At 42.4% G+C, this 17,505-nt stretch overlaps 2 protein-coding genes across 2 annotated transcripts; both read right to left on the bottom strand.

Moving 5' to 3' along the window:
* Nucleotides 1-21: 21 nt before the first annotated feature.
* Nucleotides 22-2,476, bottom strand: VGAT (vesicular GABA transporter). Its single transcript, XM_017159888.3, has 2 exons — nt 1,937-2,476; nt 22-1,878 (listed from the first exon to the last, which is right to left on the bottom strand). The coding sequence occupies exons 1-2, from the start codon at nt 2,278-2,280 to the stop codon at nt 582-584; spliced, it is 1,641 nt and encodes a 546-aa protein (XP_017015377.2). The 5' UTR covers nt 2,281-2,476; the 3' UTR covers nt 22-581.
* A 581-nt stretch (nt 2,477-3,057) lies between these two features.
* On the bottom strand, nt 3,058-16,426 carry Sox15 (Sox box protein 15). The gene is made up of 3 exons (XM_044393201.2): nt 16,318-16,426; nt 6,947-7,641; nt 3,058-4,712 (listed from the first exon to the last, which is right to left on the bottom strand). The coding sequence occupies exons 1-3, from the start codon at nt 16,368-16,370 to the stop codon at nt 3,130-3,132; spliced, it is 2,331 nt and encodes a 776-aa protein (XP_044249136.1). The 5' UTR covers nt 16,371-16,426; the 3' UTR covers nt 3,058-3,129.
* Between the last annotated feature and the right edge of the window lie 1,079 nt (nt 16,427-17,505).

Genomic DNA, 17,505 nt, shown 5'->3' with positions numbered 1-17,505 from the left:
TAGGATCAACTGGAGATGATGTCTTTATTGAAAGTTTAAAAGATGCTAGTGTCGTTTTAAGGGCTAGTATGTAAAGGTAACTGTATATTTAAACGTTAAAAAATCCACTTGACTATATATAAACAATGAGTTCTATCTATAACATACTCGCACATTTCGTTTTGTATTTGTATAATGGTGTACATTTGCAGTTTATTGTATTTCTCTGTTCAATTTGTCTATATCTTATAATGCATATTAACACAATAAATATTTCTCTTCTCATATTCGTACATACTTATGTATATATCTATATATTCATCGATTCTCTTAGCTTATGTATTGTATATATAATAAATCATTATTATTTTGGTTTGGAAGACATTTTTTCGCTTGTTTGGAAGACTTGCGTTTCGTTTCTTACAGACTAACATTATTGTTTTTAATTTCGTTTCGAGTGAATGGTATGTTTATCTGAATCTTTGACATTTTGGGCACAGCCAAATAATGACAAAGCATCTGGAAGACTTGCCATGCCCAAAAGTGCAAGGAATCATTAAATAAGAATCTCTAGATTTGATTTGATTTAGTTTACATTCAATTTAAAATGGAAGACCGATTTCAAATGCATTTATCAGGGCATTGCCCGAATCGTAGATACCAATAACGCCAAAGAGCACGCCGAGGGCAATGATGAGGTAGTCTTTGGCTATTTCCTTCTGATCTAGCAGGTGTCCCTTGATTTTGATGTGGAAATAACAAGGCCAGATAAAGCTAAGCATAGTGCCAGTGAAGCTGCCAATGAAACCCATCAGAATGGAGAAGTGGGGAATGAAGATGGCCATCAGAATAGTGGACACAATAACGCCGACGCGGAAGCCCAGGCCCCAGACCTTCAGTTCCCCGTCCAGATTCCAGATGGTTGGAAATTTGGTCTTTGGCGGACCTCGAAAGAAGTTGCGCTCGAGCAACTCACAGGCAGCGTAGTATGGCAACGGGTAGCTAAGGAGGGCCTTGATGACCAGGAAGAAGTTCACCATGCCCTTGAAGCCCTGCGAGTGCAGATTGTTGGTGATCACCTGCTGCGTGTCGTTCTGGAAGGTCAGAAAGCAGATGTACCCGAATCCGGCCTTAAACACTGCAGCCGCGATATGGGACCAGTCCAGCATCCAATTAAACTTGGAGCGGTCGATCATGTTGCCCTCGAGAGTGGGCAGAAAGATCTGCGAGGTGTACGAGAAGACAATCACACCCAGTGAGATGGGAAAGTTCTCCATGTCGATGCTGAAGCGGACCTTGGACCAGCCCCAATCGCCGATCTGCAGTAGGCAATAGCCCAGGATGACGGCGTTTATCACGATGTGCGACATTGTGCACCAGAAGGAGAGGGTGGAGACCATTTTCAGTGACTTCAGGAAGCCCATGGGCAGCAGGAAGATGCCCACGAAAAGCATCCAGGATCGCGAGTCAAACGAGCCCTGTGGATATGTGCCGGCCAATAGATCACCGCACACGACCACATAAAGGATGCAGGTCATCAGAAGCTCAATCAGCTGGGCAATGCTAACAGCCCGGGCGCCCAATTTGGGTCCGAAGCAAACCTTCGCGATGGCCACATAGCTGTCACGTACTCTCACCATTTGTCCCGTTGCCGGATCCGGTTCATATAGACACTGCACCAGCACCTTGCCCGTGTAGCAGCAGATGTGCGCTATGCCCACCATGGCCACGATGGCCCAATAGCCGCCATGGAGGACGGCGAAGGGCAGCGATACGATGAACATGCCCTGGATGGCATTTGTCACGTTCCAGGCCGCCTGGAACTCGTCGATTTTGCAGCCGCCGCCACCTTCTCCCTCGCAAACGAAGGAGCTTCCCTCCGAGGCGATGCTGCCTTGCCTATTAGAATCGGGAACTATAGATTATTACCTCGGAGATGGTATTGTTATGAACCTACCTAAAGCCATCCGTTTGCTGATACCTGCCGTCGTACTCATTGAAGGATGTGCTCTGGTACTCGCCTTCGCCTCCGCCCTCCTCGTTCGTCCAGCCTCCGGCATTCCGGAAGGGATTCGAGCTCATCTCGGTGGTCTGATCGCCGCCATCCATGCCAGGCTCCATGCCAGACTTGTGCTGGTTGTGCTGGTGACCCTGTTGGTGACCCTGTTGTGCGGTGCTACCCGGCGGTTGCTCGTAGTCCTTGCGCTCTGGAATTTGCTGTCGGGCCGTTTGCACGGCCACATTGAGTATGTTTCTCAGGGGCGGCAATGGCGTGGCTTTCAATTTGGCTATGAATGACATGTTGGATGCTGGATGCTATAAACGGCCCTGATGATGGTGGGATGGTGGCTTATGGCGGTGGTGGTGGGGGTGGTATCTGCCTGATGGCGGCGGCTGCGGTGGTGTCAAGAAGGCGTGCGAAGTGTATCGATTTTATTAGAATTTTCCTTAACAATTTCGGTGGCCTCCAGCTTCCGCAATGGTTCCAAAATTTCTCTACTGGATGATCACATAAAGACTTGACTAGAATCTAGAAAATAAAACTGAATTTTGTCTCAGATTTGGGATTGATTGATGGATTCGACTTCTTGGCGCCCTGGTGCGATTCATGCGTTTCTCGGATACTTGCACATCCTGCTCACTCGAATCTCAAAGCCCGGGGTCTTGAGAACTAGCCAAACTAGCTGAAACTGCCGAAACCAATGCGGAAATTAGTTGAAAAAGTCTTGTGAATTTTATGTAACGTGGGAAATCTGCGGCCGTGCGAATGAGAAAAGAAAATCTTTGCACTCCAACCTGATGGAACTGGCAGTGCGCAGAATCGGGTCGTGTATATATCGGGTGGCTGTGTCAGTGTCATATGGTCACGGTCCATTCGCGTTCCACCCCAAAGGAGCTGTCATTAGGCTGCGTTGCGTTCCACAGTGACATTGAAATCGATTATGCGTTTCGATTACTTAGGATATACTTTATTTCGTTTTGTTTTTTTTGTTCATCATATTTATAAAGTTCTAATAATTGTACAATTCAAAGAGTTCTAGGTTTAAGGTCTAGGGGTTTGGGGGTTCGGGAGGTTGGAAGAACGTTCTTAAGACTACCTAAACCACTCTCTAAACTCTAGTTACCAAAATTACAAATTTCCAATCAGAGTCAGTTGCTGTAGCAGGTCTTGCGCACTCCCGCCAGAATGTTGCTAATCTCATCGTCTTTGCGCTGCTGCTGCTCGAAGATCATCTCACCGACTCCAACTCCCACGCCAACTCCCACCATTCCGGGTCCTGGTCCAAAGTGGTGATGGTGCTGCTGCTGAAGGGCTGCCGGATTCGAGGTGACCGTCTGGTTGGGAGGTGCTGACAAGGAAGGCGGTGCCGAATGCGAGGCCTGCTGATGCTGCACTGGAGGAGCTTGATTTTGGGCCATTCCCTCGTAGCCCCCGTAGTTCCCATAGTGCAGGTAACCACTCTGCATGGGCTGTGCTCCGTAGGCACCGGCTGCTGCTCCTGTCTGCTGGAAGGGAACCGCCAGCTGCAGTGGAAAGGCGGCCAGCGAGGTGGGCGGATACGGAAGCTGGGTGTAGTAGCTGGCCGCCGTGGCCGGCAGCATGGCATTACTATAGGCCTCCGCCTCGTAGTCATCGTAGTTCTGATTCGTGTCCGGGTATTTAAGGCACTTCTGGGTCTCTGGAGTGGGTTGTTCCTTGTGCTCCACCGCCACCGAAGTTGAGTAATCCAAGTCGTTACTCTGATAGCGCAGGAAGTCCTCGTATTGCATTCCATACGCATTGGCGCTGGGCAGGGAATACTCATTGCCGGAGGACAACTCATTCATGCTGAGCCTCAGATTGCCGCAGTTATCCGCCATGGACACCGTGTAGCTGCTCATCTCGCTGGAGGGAATGGGTCCAGCTGAGCTGGAGGGTGTGCTCGTGGCCAAGTTACAATGCTGCTGCATAGCACTTAGGCTATTTCGCATGGAGGAGCTGGTGTCGTCCTCCGAAACGGATACGGGTGGATAGAAGGTGCCCTTGACGGAGTGTCCGTGGTCTAGTAACCCCCTATTGTTGCAGGTCACATACATTCCCCGAGCCGCCACCACGGCCACTGATGTGGGTGCCAGCGGATAGGAGGCGGCATATAAACTCTGCTGTCCCTGCGACTGACCCTTGCCCTTCTCCTCCGACTTGGAGAGCTTCTCCTGTCGCGACTTGGCCGCTCGACTAGGCGACGGCTTTGTTAGCTTCTTGAGCAGTAACGAGCTGTCGTAGCCTCCTCCTCCTCCTCCTCCGCCCGTGGGCGTTGACTCACCAAGCAGGGCGGGCGGACAGTTGGAGGCCAGGGATTCTATCTGCTCTGTGCTATCCGCATTACTATAACAATCCACCGAACTGGGTGAATATGTGGGCTTCAGGGGTTGCTCGTAGAGGCCACCGGGATTCTGGTTCGTGGAGTTGCAGGTGCTTTCGTCGGTGGGCGTTGTGTAGCTGGAGGATGCGGTGGCTAGCGGCGGCGTGGCCAGCTTTGGATTCGATTTGGTTCCACCAGTGCCCGGATTGGGTGAGCTCTCGCTCTGCTCCTTGGCTCCGCCCGGCTGCATCGCCCGCAGCTTGGACTGCTTGCGCCGCCGCGGTCTGTACTTGTAGTTCGGATGCTCCGTCATGTGAATCACCCGCAGGCGCTCCGCCTCCTCCACGTAGGGCCTGCGATCCTGCGGCGTTAGCGAACGCCATTTTTTTCCTGTGGAGTAGATAGAGATATATCATACATATATAACTATGCTATAACGCCCTCTCAAGAAAGATTTTTAAATGTGTCTTATAAAACTTCCTCTTAAAAAACTTGTAAAGTGTATTTAAGTTTAATGAGAGTTCTTTAAAATTTTTTCGGAACCATGATATTTTAGTCAGTTATGAAGTTTTTTTTTTAAAAAGTCGTAAAAATTAAAAGTGCAAGGTTTAAACGTCAATTGGTAAAGTGTAAAGTGTATTTAAAAATGAGAGTTATTTACAATTTTTTCGGAACCATGATATTTTAATCAGTTTTGAGTTTTTTTTTGAAAAAAGACGTAAAAATTAAAAGTGCAAGGTTTAAACGTCAATTGGTTGGGAACCTTATTACGAAGTCATCGCGGTTTAGTAGGGTGTTATGAAACTGTTAAACAAATTAAGCTTGTGGTTTGTTTAATATTTATTTTCTTGTACAATTAAGAGAGCATTTTAAAATAATAAATCTCTAAAAGGTTTAATTTAAGTCTGCACTAAAAGATTTATTCAAATTTTCGTCCCATTTGTTATGATGTTTCAAAAACTTGATTTTCTTTAAAAGTAACCCTTTTTTAGGTCTGTTCTGTTTTTTACTAACAATAATACTAACTTAAATAAAGTGTATCGGTGGATATATTTGTAAATAAAGTGTAGTTAAAACTTTGATGTAGCTACTCTTTTCATTTCTAAGCCTAAAACCTACTTTTATTTTAGTAAAGGAATGTGCAAATTTCCAAAATATAAGTTGAAGGACTAAATAAAAATTGAATGAACAATTTAAAATGTTAATACTAGATTCTAAGATTGTAGACAATATAGACATATTTAGACATATGTAAATACTAGTTTCTAATAGTGTCAGGGATCGCACGTAAGAATTCCTTTTTTAAATTTCAATTTCAATTTTTATTATAAAAGTTGACAAATAACTCTTATGCTTCAATTTTGTTGATTTATATAATAACAAGAAAGGAAGCTAGCTTCGGCAAGCCGAAGCTTATATACCCTTGCAGATCATTCTATTAATCTACAAATCGCAAAAATGTTAAATTTCTTATTATTTCACATTAATTTTTCGATCGCTTCTATCACAGCTATATGATATAGTAGTTCGATCTTTTTAAAATTAAAATCGAAATTCGGAAATATTTCAAAATAGTCATATCCCAGAGTAGAAGAAACTGTAATAAAAACCAACAAAGATATAATTTTTTTCCCATTAATTTCCATTTAATTTTTCGACCGTTCCTATGGCAGCTATATGATATAGTGATCCGATTTAAAAAACAAAAAAACCGAAATTCAGAAATATATAAAAAAAAATGTTCCCAAGAGTAGAAGGTAAAATTTCAAAAAACACCGGAGCTAGAATTTTTTTACGTTTTTTTTTTTGATCCTTCCTATGGGAGCTATAAGATATAGTTGTCCGATCCGTTTGGTTCCGACATATATACTACCTGCAATAGAAATACGACTTTAACGAAAGTTTCATCCCGATAGCTTTAAAACTGAGAGACTAGTTTGCGTAGAAACGGACGGACAGACGGACAGACGGACAGACGGACGGACAGACGGACATGGCTAGATCGACTCGTCTAGTGATGCTGATCAAGAATATATATACTTTATGGGGTCGGAAACGTCTCCTTCACTGCGTTGCAAACTTCTGACTGAAATCATAATACCCTCTGCAAGGGTATAAAAATTGAAGCATAAGAGTTATTTGTCAACTTTTATAATAAAATAAAGATTGAATTGAAATAACTCTCGAACTGTGGGGTACATTGGTTTAAAATTTATATATGTATAATCTACGCTTTAATACCTTTCTGTTGATATGCCATATGTCCCCAACATATTTTTTATAATAATAATATTTTTTACATCATCAAAAATATTTTGGGGACATATGGCATATCAACAGAAAGGTATTAAAGCGTAGATTATACATATATAAATTTTAAGCCAATGTACCCCACAGTTCAAGAGTTATTTCAATTCAATTTTTATTATAAAAGTTGACAAATATTTGTTGATTTTTATAATAAAAATTGAAGCATAAGAGTTATTTGTCAACTTTTATAATAAAAATTGAAAAATATGACTTATTTGTCAATTTTTTTAAAAAAGTAATTCTTACTTGCGATCCCTGAATATTGTAGACAATTTCAAAGCAAAATATATAAAAAGAATAACGATGGTGCTTACCTAACATCTTGCTGAGGTCCGCGTTATGCAGGTCGGGATTCTCGTCGGCCAGCTTCTTGCGCTCGATCTTGGCCCAGACCATGAAGGCGTTCATCGGCCGCCGGATGCGCGATTCTTTGGCACTTTTTGACTGGGTCCCGCCGGGTCGGTACTTGAGGTCGGCGGGCAGCGGCTTGTGCCGCTCCAGATAGCCACAATTGGGGGCGCACAGCTCGCCCTTGTAGTCGTAGCTCCACATGGACGCCGGTTCGATGGGTGAGTGCGATGTGCAGTCCTCCATGGACGCGGATCCTCCTCCCGCCATCCCTGCCATCCCGGGATGCGACAGAAACTTGTTAAGTACCGAGTTGCCGCCACCACCCAGCAGCGGAATGTTGCTGCTGATCAGCGATCCGGACGCAGTGCCTCCGCCTCCCACATAGGCACTGGACACCATCGGCATGGGCGAGTGGCTGTGGGCCGCCAAAACAGCCTCGTTGAGGTGCTCGTTCTCGTACCCGGAACTCTGTATGGCTGGCGAGTGCAGACTGGGCGAGGAGTGCTCGCTTCCCTGGCGCACATGGTAGATCCCCGCATCGCTGTTGCTCTCGTGCATCAGACGACCGTCCGTCAGGTAGCCGCCGTGCTCCGGATAATCGCTGCCCGTGGAGTGACTGTACTCCGGTGTCCGCGAGACGTGCGGATACTTCTTTGAACTGGAAGAAGGCAAAAAAATAAGATATGGATAAGAAATTGGTAGAAGATGGCCATCATCTTTCAAAAAGATAAAATTAATGATCATCAAACCCGTTGCATTGGTATTCTTGCAAAAGTATGTAACAGGTATAAGAACGCGTTTCCGTTCTTTATCAGGATCACTAACGCCTACACTCGCCTTAAACGATTTTAAAATATGGTTGGCACAACATTTTTAAAGATTTCGGAAAATTTTAAATACAATTTTTTTGTGTTTATTATTTCTAATTTACATGTAAAAGAACATTTTCAAATCGGACCATTCATTTAAAAGTTATAAAAACTAATGGAATTTAACCAGTACACTGTCTTTACCTGAGTAACGGGTATCTGATAGTCGAGATACTCAAATATAACGTTCTCGCTTGTTTTTAATTGGAATATTATTATTGGAATAATTTAAATAATGAAGTAAGGAGTAATCATTGTATTAACTTAAACCTAAAGCCACCTAAAACGTAGCTTCCAAATGTATTCCCTATTGTGCCGAATAAATACACAATCAAAACCAAATCGAACCTTTATTCATATCAATACTCCTTTAAATAAAATATCTTTAATCTAATTAAACTTGGAAGCTAGCATCCTTCGTAAGTATCACCTCTCTAATATAAATAAAATAAAAGAAATTATTTCGATTGTAATCCACAGTGTACAAATTAGTCGATATTCAAATAATTACCCAGAAATAATCTGATTGCTAAAAATGTGGCTTAACCCATAAACGTCTCACCTAATTCGTGTTTGTACATACAGTTCGCTTTGAACCTTAATCAGTTAATGGCTTTAACAGTATAGATATCTGAAAATAGAGCACACACAATCTAAAAAGCCCCAATCAAGATGGAGTTATCCCTCAATTCGGGTTATCCCCGCCTCGTATCACATTCATGATCGTTGTTAATCCCTGTCTCCCGAGAGGCTACCGCTGGAAATTACGTACCGTCGGCGAAAAATGTCCGCCGCAGTGTTCTTTATAATGATATTTAAAAGGGCTGCTAAATACGTTGACAATTTTCGCGTCGCTGGCACGCACAAAGGCAGGGGTCCTAAGAGGAGGAGGAGGAGAGCGGCTTTGCATTTATCACAGACACCAGAGAGACACAAACTGGAACTCGAGATCGGAACAGAACGGAACGAAGCGGATCGGTGGTTCTGGGTTCCTGGGTTCCTGGGTTCCTGGGCTCGGGCTCCCTGCATCGGTGCGCTCCTTAATGTCAGCGGACATAAATGTAAATTGGGCGCGTGCAGCTATTGTATTATCAAAGGAGGCCGCTTCGACTTCAACAAGCCACCGTCGCGGAGTAAGCAAAGAAGCTGGAGCAGAAGCTGGTACCCAGACTCAGACTCAGATTCAGAGGAGCAACTCGAAGCTCGACTTTCGAGCAGACCGGGAATGAGAATGAGAATGAGGCTGGCCGCAGTCTGGCTGCCTTGGACCGGACCTTTATGCATAACTTTTAAACTTGCGACATATCGACACATTTCAAAGTAATTCGCCTTCCAAGAATTCAGCAGCAGCAGCATGGAGAGCAGAACCGAACGACAAGTTTAAATAATGCCAAAGCTCCCGAGATCCCGATCCCAATCCCGACTTGCGACTTTCGATCCTTTGGGGTTTCGAGCCATGCCGCTCAGTATGCGTGCTCCCTCGATCTCCTCGATTTGTTACCGTTTGAATTTATTGCTGCCCACTACACTTTTGGTCTATTGTGTGCCGCTGCTGACTTCTGGCTTCTACAGTCTTTAGTCTACAGTCTTTAGCCTCTTTTGCCTGCCTAACAGAACCAGAACCACTGGGCCTAATTGTTTGGATCTTGGAACTGGGCTGCTTAGCTCTAATTCTTCTGGCCTTTGTAGACACTCCGAGTCTTTAGTCTTTCGCTTTAGACCCCAGTAACTAAGGTAAAGAGCTAGTCGCTCTAGTTTCGGCGACTTTCTTCCTTGACAATGCCGCCAAAGTTGCAAATTTCGGTTGTGGCCCAAACCCAAGCTCCTTAGCCCATCTGAAGTCTCGATAATTTATTGAGGGTTCTCGGTGACGTCGTTACGTTTTTGATATTCGGTTGCGGCTGCCGCTGCCGCTAAATACTTGGATACTTGGCCGAAAAGGGGTACACAAAATTATACCGTCCTTCTGTACCTTCTGTCCACAAAGTCCGTCCACTCGACCGCTGTCTTAACTGTCGGCTGTCTGGTCGCTGGTCGGTCTGGCTTTATCCTAAGCCCGCTCACGATCCACGAAGCTCCGCTCGGCTTAGCCAGCTTCAGATCTCAGTTTCTGTGGCTCTTTCTGTTTCTGGCTTAGCCATGGCCCTGATTTTAAAATAGGACACATACAGTGGCCGGTAAGTTGGCATTTTTATGCGCGCAAAATGTCAACATCTTTGCAAAATGCCACATATTCCACATTGCGGCCAGGTCCTCTTACCTTTCAGGTCCCCCTGTCCGAGTACTCGATGTCCGCCGCCGAGTTGGGGACCCATGGAACGTTTTGTTTACGACAACATCGACTTCTCTGGTGGCTGTGGCTGCCACAGAGTCCCGGTAAAAGTGGAAAGGGGTCTGGAAGCTGCCACAAAAGTAGGCAACTCCTCCCTTTTAACAAGCCTCTGACTCTGGCTTCATTCAGGAGCCGCCAGCCCGGCAAAACTCCCAACCGAAGAAGAAGCCGCATTGATCTGGAGAGTGTCAGGCGCTTTAGCATATTGTGATTCATGTGACGCTCTGCCGCGCTGCTCAAGACAGCCTTTTAAGTTGCAGAATTGTCCCGGCTTCGTCTGATTCTACCTTTTCCCTTCTCCCTAAAAATCAGATGCATTCATATATGGGGGGACAATTGTCACAGGAGTTGGTAATAAAGAGGAGTTCTCTTTTCTTCCATATTCCTGGCTAATTTTAGAAAGCGTTTCGGGGGCCGCATAACTTTAAGCTGACATAGCGACATTCCAGCAAATAGGACAGTAATTAAGACAGATCCACCGCTACGGTGAGCTGTCAATACCTTTGTCTATTCACTAGTTTGTGAATCCCCTATCCAGGGGATCCTCTGGTTTGCAGACAGGTATGTGACAACAATTGGGCAGATTTGTCTCGGCTTCCAAACAATCACCGGGGGATCGGAGTGAAGAACAATGGCATTCTATTATTCGCGAGATTTGTTAGACTTTTATTTTTCGGATTTCATAGACCGATTTAGACAGTGATATGGAAATCAGTGCACTATTTTAGTAAAGCGATGATTACTTGTCAGAAAGTAAGTTGTGACTTTACCCCCAGAACTTTATTTGACTTTGGGAGCTTTGTAATTGCTTATCTTTAACCTTCAAAGATTTTGGGAGTTATAATGTTTATATATTAATTGGTATATTTATAAAGCGTTGGTAAAATGTTGTAGAACTTTCTCTAATATAAAAAGGGGGATCTAGTTTGTTATTGAACTTTTTCTAATATAAAATCAGGGATCTAGTTTGCTATGGACCTTTCTCTATTAAAATATCAGGGATCTACACCCAAAAAAAATCTATATAAAACGTAGATCGATTATATATTATTTAAGATCAATTTTAATTTGATAGGCGGCAAGGTAAATTTTACCTGGTCGAAAAGAGTATTTCATGTAAAAACGATATAAGTTTTAGCATGACCTGAAATTTACATGGTCATATCGATTTAAACTTTAAAACTATTAAACTTAAATTTTATAAGTGAAGCATTAACATTTCATTATATATTCCCCGTAAGAATCTGTATAATTTTCTTATGCTACACTGTTCCAATTAAGTTAAGCCCCATTAGTAGCCCTCATATACATTTTAGAAAGCTTCTGCCCAGCAACATGCTAATTAACAACCTTGATGTATAATTTATTTAGATCCGATTGTGAACACAGCTCACTATTGCTATTTAGAACTAATCAGCGCTCGATTGCAGTGATCTGCCCACCAAAGAGAAGCATTTCTAGAATGGCAAATCATTTGGCGCCTCATCTGCGATCGCATTGGGCCAGTTTTTTGCTCGGCATCTGTGGATGTAAGCGGTGCGGCAAGGTAATAAAAGCCATTTTGGTTTTCGGCCACAGATGGCGAGGATGATGATGAGGAGGAGGAGGAGGATGGAGGTGGGTGTGGCCAGCGCCTGGAAAAAGAGGCATCTGCCGCGGCTCTCCATTTGCTCCATTTGCAGTCTATTGGCTGCCTGCTGTGGCTGCAGGCGCCCCAACCCGAATACAAAACAGATTTGCAGCAGGCCAGGAAAACGAGTTTGGCCCAAACGACTTGGCACGACCTGGGCCCAGTTCCAGTTGGAGGTAGAGACGAGGGATGGGATATGAAGGGGCACAGGTAAGCTTGTGGAGCTGCGGCCCAGGTGTGATGTACTTGAATAACTTAACGACGCAGGCCCGGTCTCAGAGACCCGCGATGAGTATGAGTTGTCGGCCGATCGGATCGGCCATTTACGCATACATATGCATGGCCGCCTATATAAACATACAGATATATATATAGGTATAGCCACATGTAGATGCTGTTGACCAATAAGCATAAACAGCCCAGCATCCGGGGCCCAAAGAGCCGCCATCTTAGCTTTAATGAACATGAACATGAAGGTGAGCTAAGGTGAGCTACCTGCTCCGCTGCGAATGAGAATGAGAACGAGATCGGTACGCACAATGGATTGGTATGGCTACAGGTATGGGTATACCATATACCTATAGTATATACTGAATCTGGGCATACATAATTAAACTAATGAAGCAAGCGAAGAGCGAGGCATCATCATCACCATCCATCTTCGAGGGCCGAGCGTTGCCGAAGTCGTCGGTTTCGTTCGGCTAATGAGGTTTATTGCGGCTGTCGTCGCTGGGATCCCCTGGATCTCCCCCTTCTTGGTAAACCCCACTTTTATCCGCCGAAGAAACAACGAAGACCCAGTTCTCACACAAGCGATTTTAAGAGCATAAAAAAGATACAAAAATTTAATGGATTTTAGCACGCACACCAGCACAGATACAGATACAGATACACCCTCACAGGTTGACGGGGTACTAAATTATATGGATTGCATGGAAATGGAAATGGAGGCAGTGCTACATGCTCGTACCAGTAAGTAGAGTAATTGCATGTGGAGGATCTGTACTTAGCTAGTTGGTGGAATCGAAAATAACTAGCCGGGAACCGGACCAGTGCTGCCATTTTGTCCTTTTTCCGGACAGATCTGTCCTTTTTTTAACGGCTTTATCCGGAAAAAATTTCAAACATCCCCTATCCGGAAATCTGTCCTTTTTTCAAAAATAAGGTTTTGAGTGTTATTTTTGCTAGTCGAAAGTGTATAAACCTGTTTTTATATGCTAAAATGCCTTTCTAACCATCATTTTTATAGTTCGGCTCTTAAAAAATAATTTTTTTTACAAATTATTAAAGAGACGTAAAGCAGTCGATGGATTTTCTTTATGGTACGATTTTTTCTGTAGCAAAAAAAAGAGGAAAACACTTTACAAATTTCTCAATTTTTACTCTCTGCTTTTTTGTCAGAAAAAAATTTCAACGACTCTTATTCGGGTTTGACGCAGATTAAATTTTTTTGTATTACCAATATAGTTACTTGAAATGCTTTTATTATTTTAATAATTTTAGATTATTACGTATACGCACAAAAATTTACCATGGTAAAATGATCAAACAAAGAAGGTTGTGAGTCGGGAGCAGTAGATCATTACATAATTGAATTTTATTTAAAATCCATTTATACTAAGTAAATATATAACCCATTGGTAAAAACAGAAAAATGGAGGCGCATTTACTTTTGTCCTTTTTTTTGTCCTTTTTTTAAATTTTTTGTCCTTTTTTTCCCTGTTTTTTGTGGCTTATCTGTCCTGTTTTTCAAGCTAAGCGATGGCAGCACTGAACCGGACTTCTAATCAGGGTGGTTACAGGGTTCCGAACTCCTGACTGCATTTCTGATTTTTGTTAGGGGTAAATTGGTCTCACAGTGTAGAGTACTTTACAAGTACTTAAGGGTGTAATTGGACAAATTAAAAGTAATTACCCAGAAAAAGTACAAGTAGCTTATGTAAAATATCTTAGTTTTTTAAGGCATGTCAGGGGTTGTTTACCACAGAAACACAGTTGGATATAAACTATCACAACATCTGAGTGGTTTTCATTCTGAAAAAGATAGTTGTTATGATTTAATGTAACAAGCAACAGGAAATATGTATGTCCAAGAATATTATTACTCTTTCAAAAAAAAATCGGAATCCAAATATTCCCTCAAAAGAGTAGCACATTACACAGACTAAAATATTAAATCTAATTTGCCTTTTATCTACACACAATCTGAAGTGGCACAGAAATCTCTTTGCTTTAAGAACTATAACGGATTTTGATTGGAAAAGTTTTCTGATACACCCCCGATAATGTCTTTGTAAGTTGGAAATTTAAACATTTTATTTTATAGATAACTTATAAATTATTTTAAACATTGCTGTACAAAGTACAAGATTAGTGCGAGTATTTGAAAATGATTTTTTAAATAAACTTTTTTGTGTAGCTTAGTGTTAGGACTCGTTTATTCTACTTTCTATATTAACAAGAATGCGAAAGTTTAACCATTGATATTCTACTCTTACAAACCAAAATGACCAAAAACTTTGAAAAAATGAGCTTAACTAAAGGAAGGTTGACGAATTACATTATAACATAATTTGATTTTTATAAAATCAGTCAGATCACTTCTGAACTATTTAAAAGATCATGTTTCGAACTAATTAAGATGTCCAAATAACAAAGAAATTATATTATTTGAAATGGATCGTTAACATGATTGTTATAGAGTCTATAATATAGACTAAAGCTTAAATAAGGATTTTTCTACACAATGCCAATCGCTATTGTAGTTGTTACAATACGAAATGTTCAAAATATCAGTTTCCCTTAAAATGGGAATATTAAATAATGAAAATGGGAACTGTTTTTGGGAAGTGAAGTTTTGATTTTTTTTATTTTTTATACTCTCAGGTCAAAGTAGGCCTTTTTCTTTAAAAATAGAATGCACGCTATTTTAGTTTTTCTTGTTATAGCCTCAGATTCATCACTACAATTAACCAATTAACCTGTCGACACACGATTTATAAACATTTAAAAAGATTTATCTCTCGCTTCTAAGAAGTTACAGCCGTCGGACTCTCCTTCTACGTCAATGAAAAGCTTTAGTTCCTGTTTGGAGAAAGGGAAAGTCCAGAAAATATCATGTGTATGTTTTATAATCGAGGGGAATACGTCACTAACTGTGTATATTGAGTATCCAGGAACCACGGCCAATTATTAAACAATTTTAATAGGAAATAGGAAGGCACCATCGCCCATTTAATCGTTAAAGATTTCCTACCCAGCTTAGTCACAGTGAAATCTTAATTAATTGCCAAACTTGATTGGAAATCCACATATACAGATGGTTATTTATTGGTCATTGAATTTTATATTTATGTGGAAAACTATTTAGATTGGAAACGAAGTTAGCAAAGTTTAGGTAGATCGAGGCCTTGACTTGATTTATGGGGGAGCCATAAAAGATCAAACTGAATGAAATGGCATCAAATCGAGTTGATTTGTGTCCCTGTCACGTGCTGAGCCAATCCCAAATAGCAGGAAGATTTGAAAAATGTGACGAAAAATGCGACAAGCTTTCGCCCATGAGATCTTTGGGTATTTCGGGTTTCAAGTTTCGTACGAAAAGTGTGCTTAGTATTTCGTACTATCAGAGCTTTTCATCTGTACTTAATTTAATTTCATGGCTTCATTTCCATTCATAATTTCAGCCAATTTGTAGACGGGAATTTCCCGTCGGAAACAACGAAAGTCACTCAGCTAAATGGGCAATAACAGTATATGGGGGATGTACTATATATACGGATATTAAAACCTCATGCGTATCTATCAAGCTGCGTAGATCGGAGCCAAATCTTTTCAATGGTCAAAGCCGCATGACCTCTGGCCGAAATATACAGAAATTAAAACCTCTTTCTTCTATGTCTTCTATGCGTTCTTGCCCTCCGCCGTTTTTCCCAGGGTCTCCACCCCCCATCTTCTCCGGAGTCTTGGTTTACTTTCCACTTGACCAATTTCGAACCGCGTCCGAAGACGGTTCTTAAGTTATTCGCAGCCGACCATTTACATATTTACGTTTTACGAAGAGGAGAACTCACACAGTGAAGCGAGAAGCGGATACGAATACAAGTGCAAGTGCTGCGGGGTCTGAAAACTGGGGCCACACCAAGGAAAATCTAAGCAAATTCCCAGGTACTATATACTATAACCCCTATATATACCCGTTTTTTATGGTCGTAGCTCTGGCTGTATGCATTCGACATCCCCGACGGTGTTTCTCGCTGTCGTGCCCGCCGCCAGTATCTTAGTATCTGTATCTGTGACTGACTAAGTCTTAAAAAGTCCCAGTCATGTATCGTACATATATATATATATATACCTACGATCTAGAGAATTTCTTCACCACTACACGAGCGCCTTTCCATTTTTCATTATGGTTATTATCTTGAAGATATGTATCTTCGCTTCGGTTGGATATAATTAAACAGCGAGAAAAAAATTTTAGCATGGGAAAAATGTAAATATTACTTGTAATTTGTTAGCAGATGATGTGGATGTTCGTGATCATATGAGGGTTCCATTTTTATACGGCAACGGCGACGTTCGTGGTAACGGTGACGTTGATGTTGTTGTTGCTGTTGCTGATGTTGCTGTTGCAGTTGCAGTTGTTGCTGATGTTGCTGTTGCTAATGTTGACGTCGGTGGTGGCAGGTTGAAATTGCTGTTGTTGTTGCTGTTGTTGTTGGTTGGGACTTTGCATTTGCAGGGCCAGCAGCATTTTGCTTAATGTTGCATTATTCCGTTAGTTTTTTCCCTTTGTCGGTGGGTTGGTGGGTGGTTCGGTTGCTGCTAGATCTTCTACTACAGCTTTCGGTTGCCGGGCCGAGCATTTTGCCCAGTTACAGTTCCAACCATAAATTTATGTGCCACTGCATGTGTGAATTTGAGTCCATTTGTTGTCAGATTTTGTTTTGTTTGTGGCTCAGACCCTAACCCACATTTTGGCCACGATTTTGCAATCGCCTAATGATGTGGATACATATATATTTTATTCTCACTCGTCACTGGGGTTTTTTCCTCCCCGTTGCGTTTGTAACACTTAAAGATTGGCACTTTCAAAAACCGATTCGATTGGCACTGGGTTTTAACCGATTACTTAGTTTTTGCCGAAATATCTCTCAAAACCGTTTGAAAAAATCCGTCTTTAAAATCACTTTTCAAGCTCGACTAATGATCGTATCGGCTGCTGCCTAAAATCAAGGGCTTCGACATTTCACAAGCTACAAACAGCGGACGCTGTGACAGCAACAACACTCTTGGGAAAATGAAAATGCACGGCACAACAGCAACAACCACTAACTAACTAACTAACTGGGCCTATGTACAATACAGCGGGCCAGTCTGTATGTAGATATATTTATGATTACAACCGGGGAACGCAGATGGCGATGTCAATGGGAGAGCTGCTGCTACCACTAAAGTTTTTAAGTCGCATTCGAGTTTTAAAGTCAAAGTCGGAGCCGCATGAACCACGCTGATGACGAACCGCAGGCCAACTAAACTCGGCGACCGATCAACGCTCTCTCGAGCTCAGAGATTGCTGGAAACTGAGGTGTCTCTGCCTTCAGACCCGATACAATACTATACGATATGCGATGCATAAGGCCAAAAAGCGAAAAGCTAAAAGTCTTGGGCCAGAGCGGCCAGAGAGCGGCA

This window comes from Drosophila takahashii, chromosome 2R (genome assembly GCF_030179915.1).
Source record: "Drosophila takahashii strain IR98-3 E-12201 chromosome 2R, DtakHiC1v2, whole genome shotgun sequence".
NCBI lineage: Eukaryota > Metazoa > Arthropoda > Insecta > Diptera > Drosophilidae > Drosophila > Drosophila takahashii.
The sequence above is the reverse complement of the archived record's forward strand: the minus strand, read 5'-3'. Positions and strand labels throughout refer to the sequence as shown.

Excerpts from the sequence above, each read along its gene's own strand:
- VGAT (XM_017159888.3), bottom strand. The coding sequence starts at position 2,280 with ATGTCATTCATAGCCAAATTGAAAGCCACGCCATTGCCGCCCCTGAGA. Across the intron at positions 1,879-1,936 it reads CAGCAAACGGATGGCTTTAG|GCAAGGCAGCATCGCCTCGG; the intron begins GTAGGTTCATAA and ends CGATTCTAATAG.
- Sox15 (XM_044393201.2), bottom strand. The coding sequence starts at position 16,370 with ATGGAACCCTCATATGATCACGAACATCCACATCATCTGCTAACAAAT. Across the intron at positions 7,642-16,317 it reads CATCTGCTAACAAATTACAA|TTCAAAGAAGTATCCGCACG; the intron begins GTAATATTTACA and ends GCCTTCTTCCAG. Across the intron at positions 4,713-6,946 it reads GGACCTCAGCAAGATGTTAG|GAAAAAAATGGCGTTCGCTA; the intron begins GTAAGCACCATC and ends TCTACTCCACAG.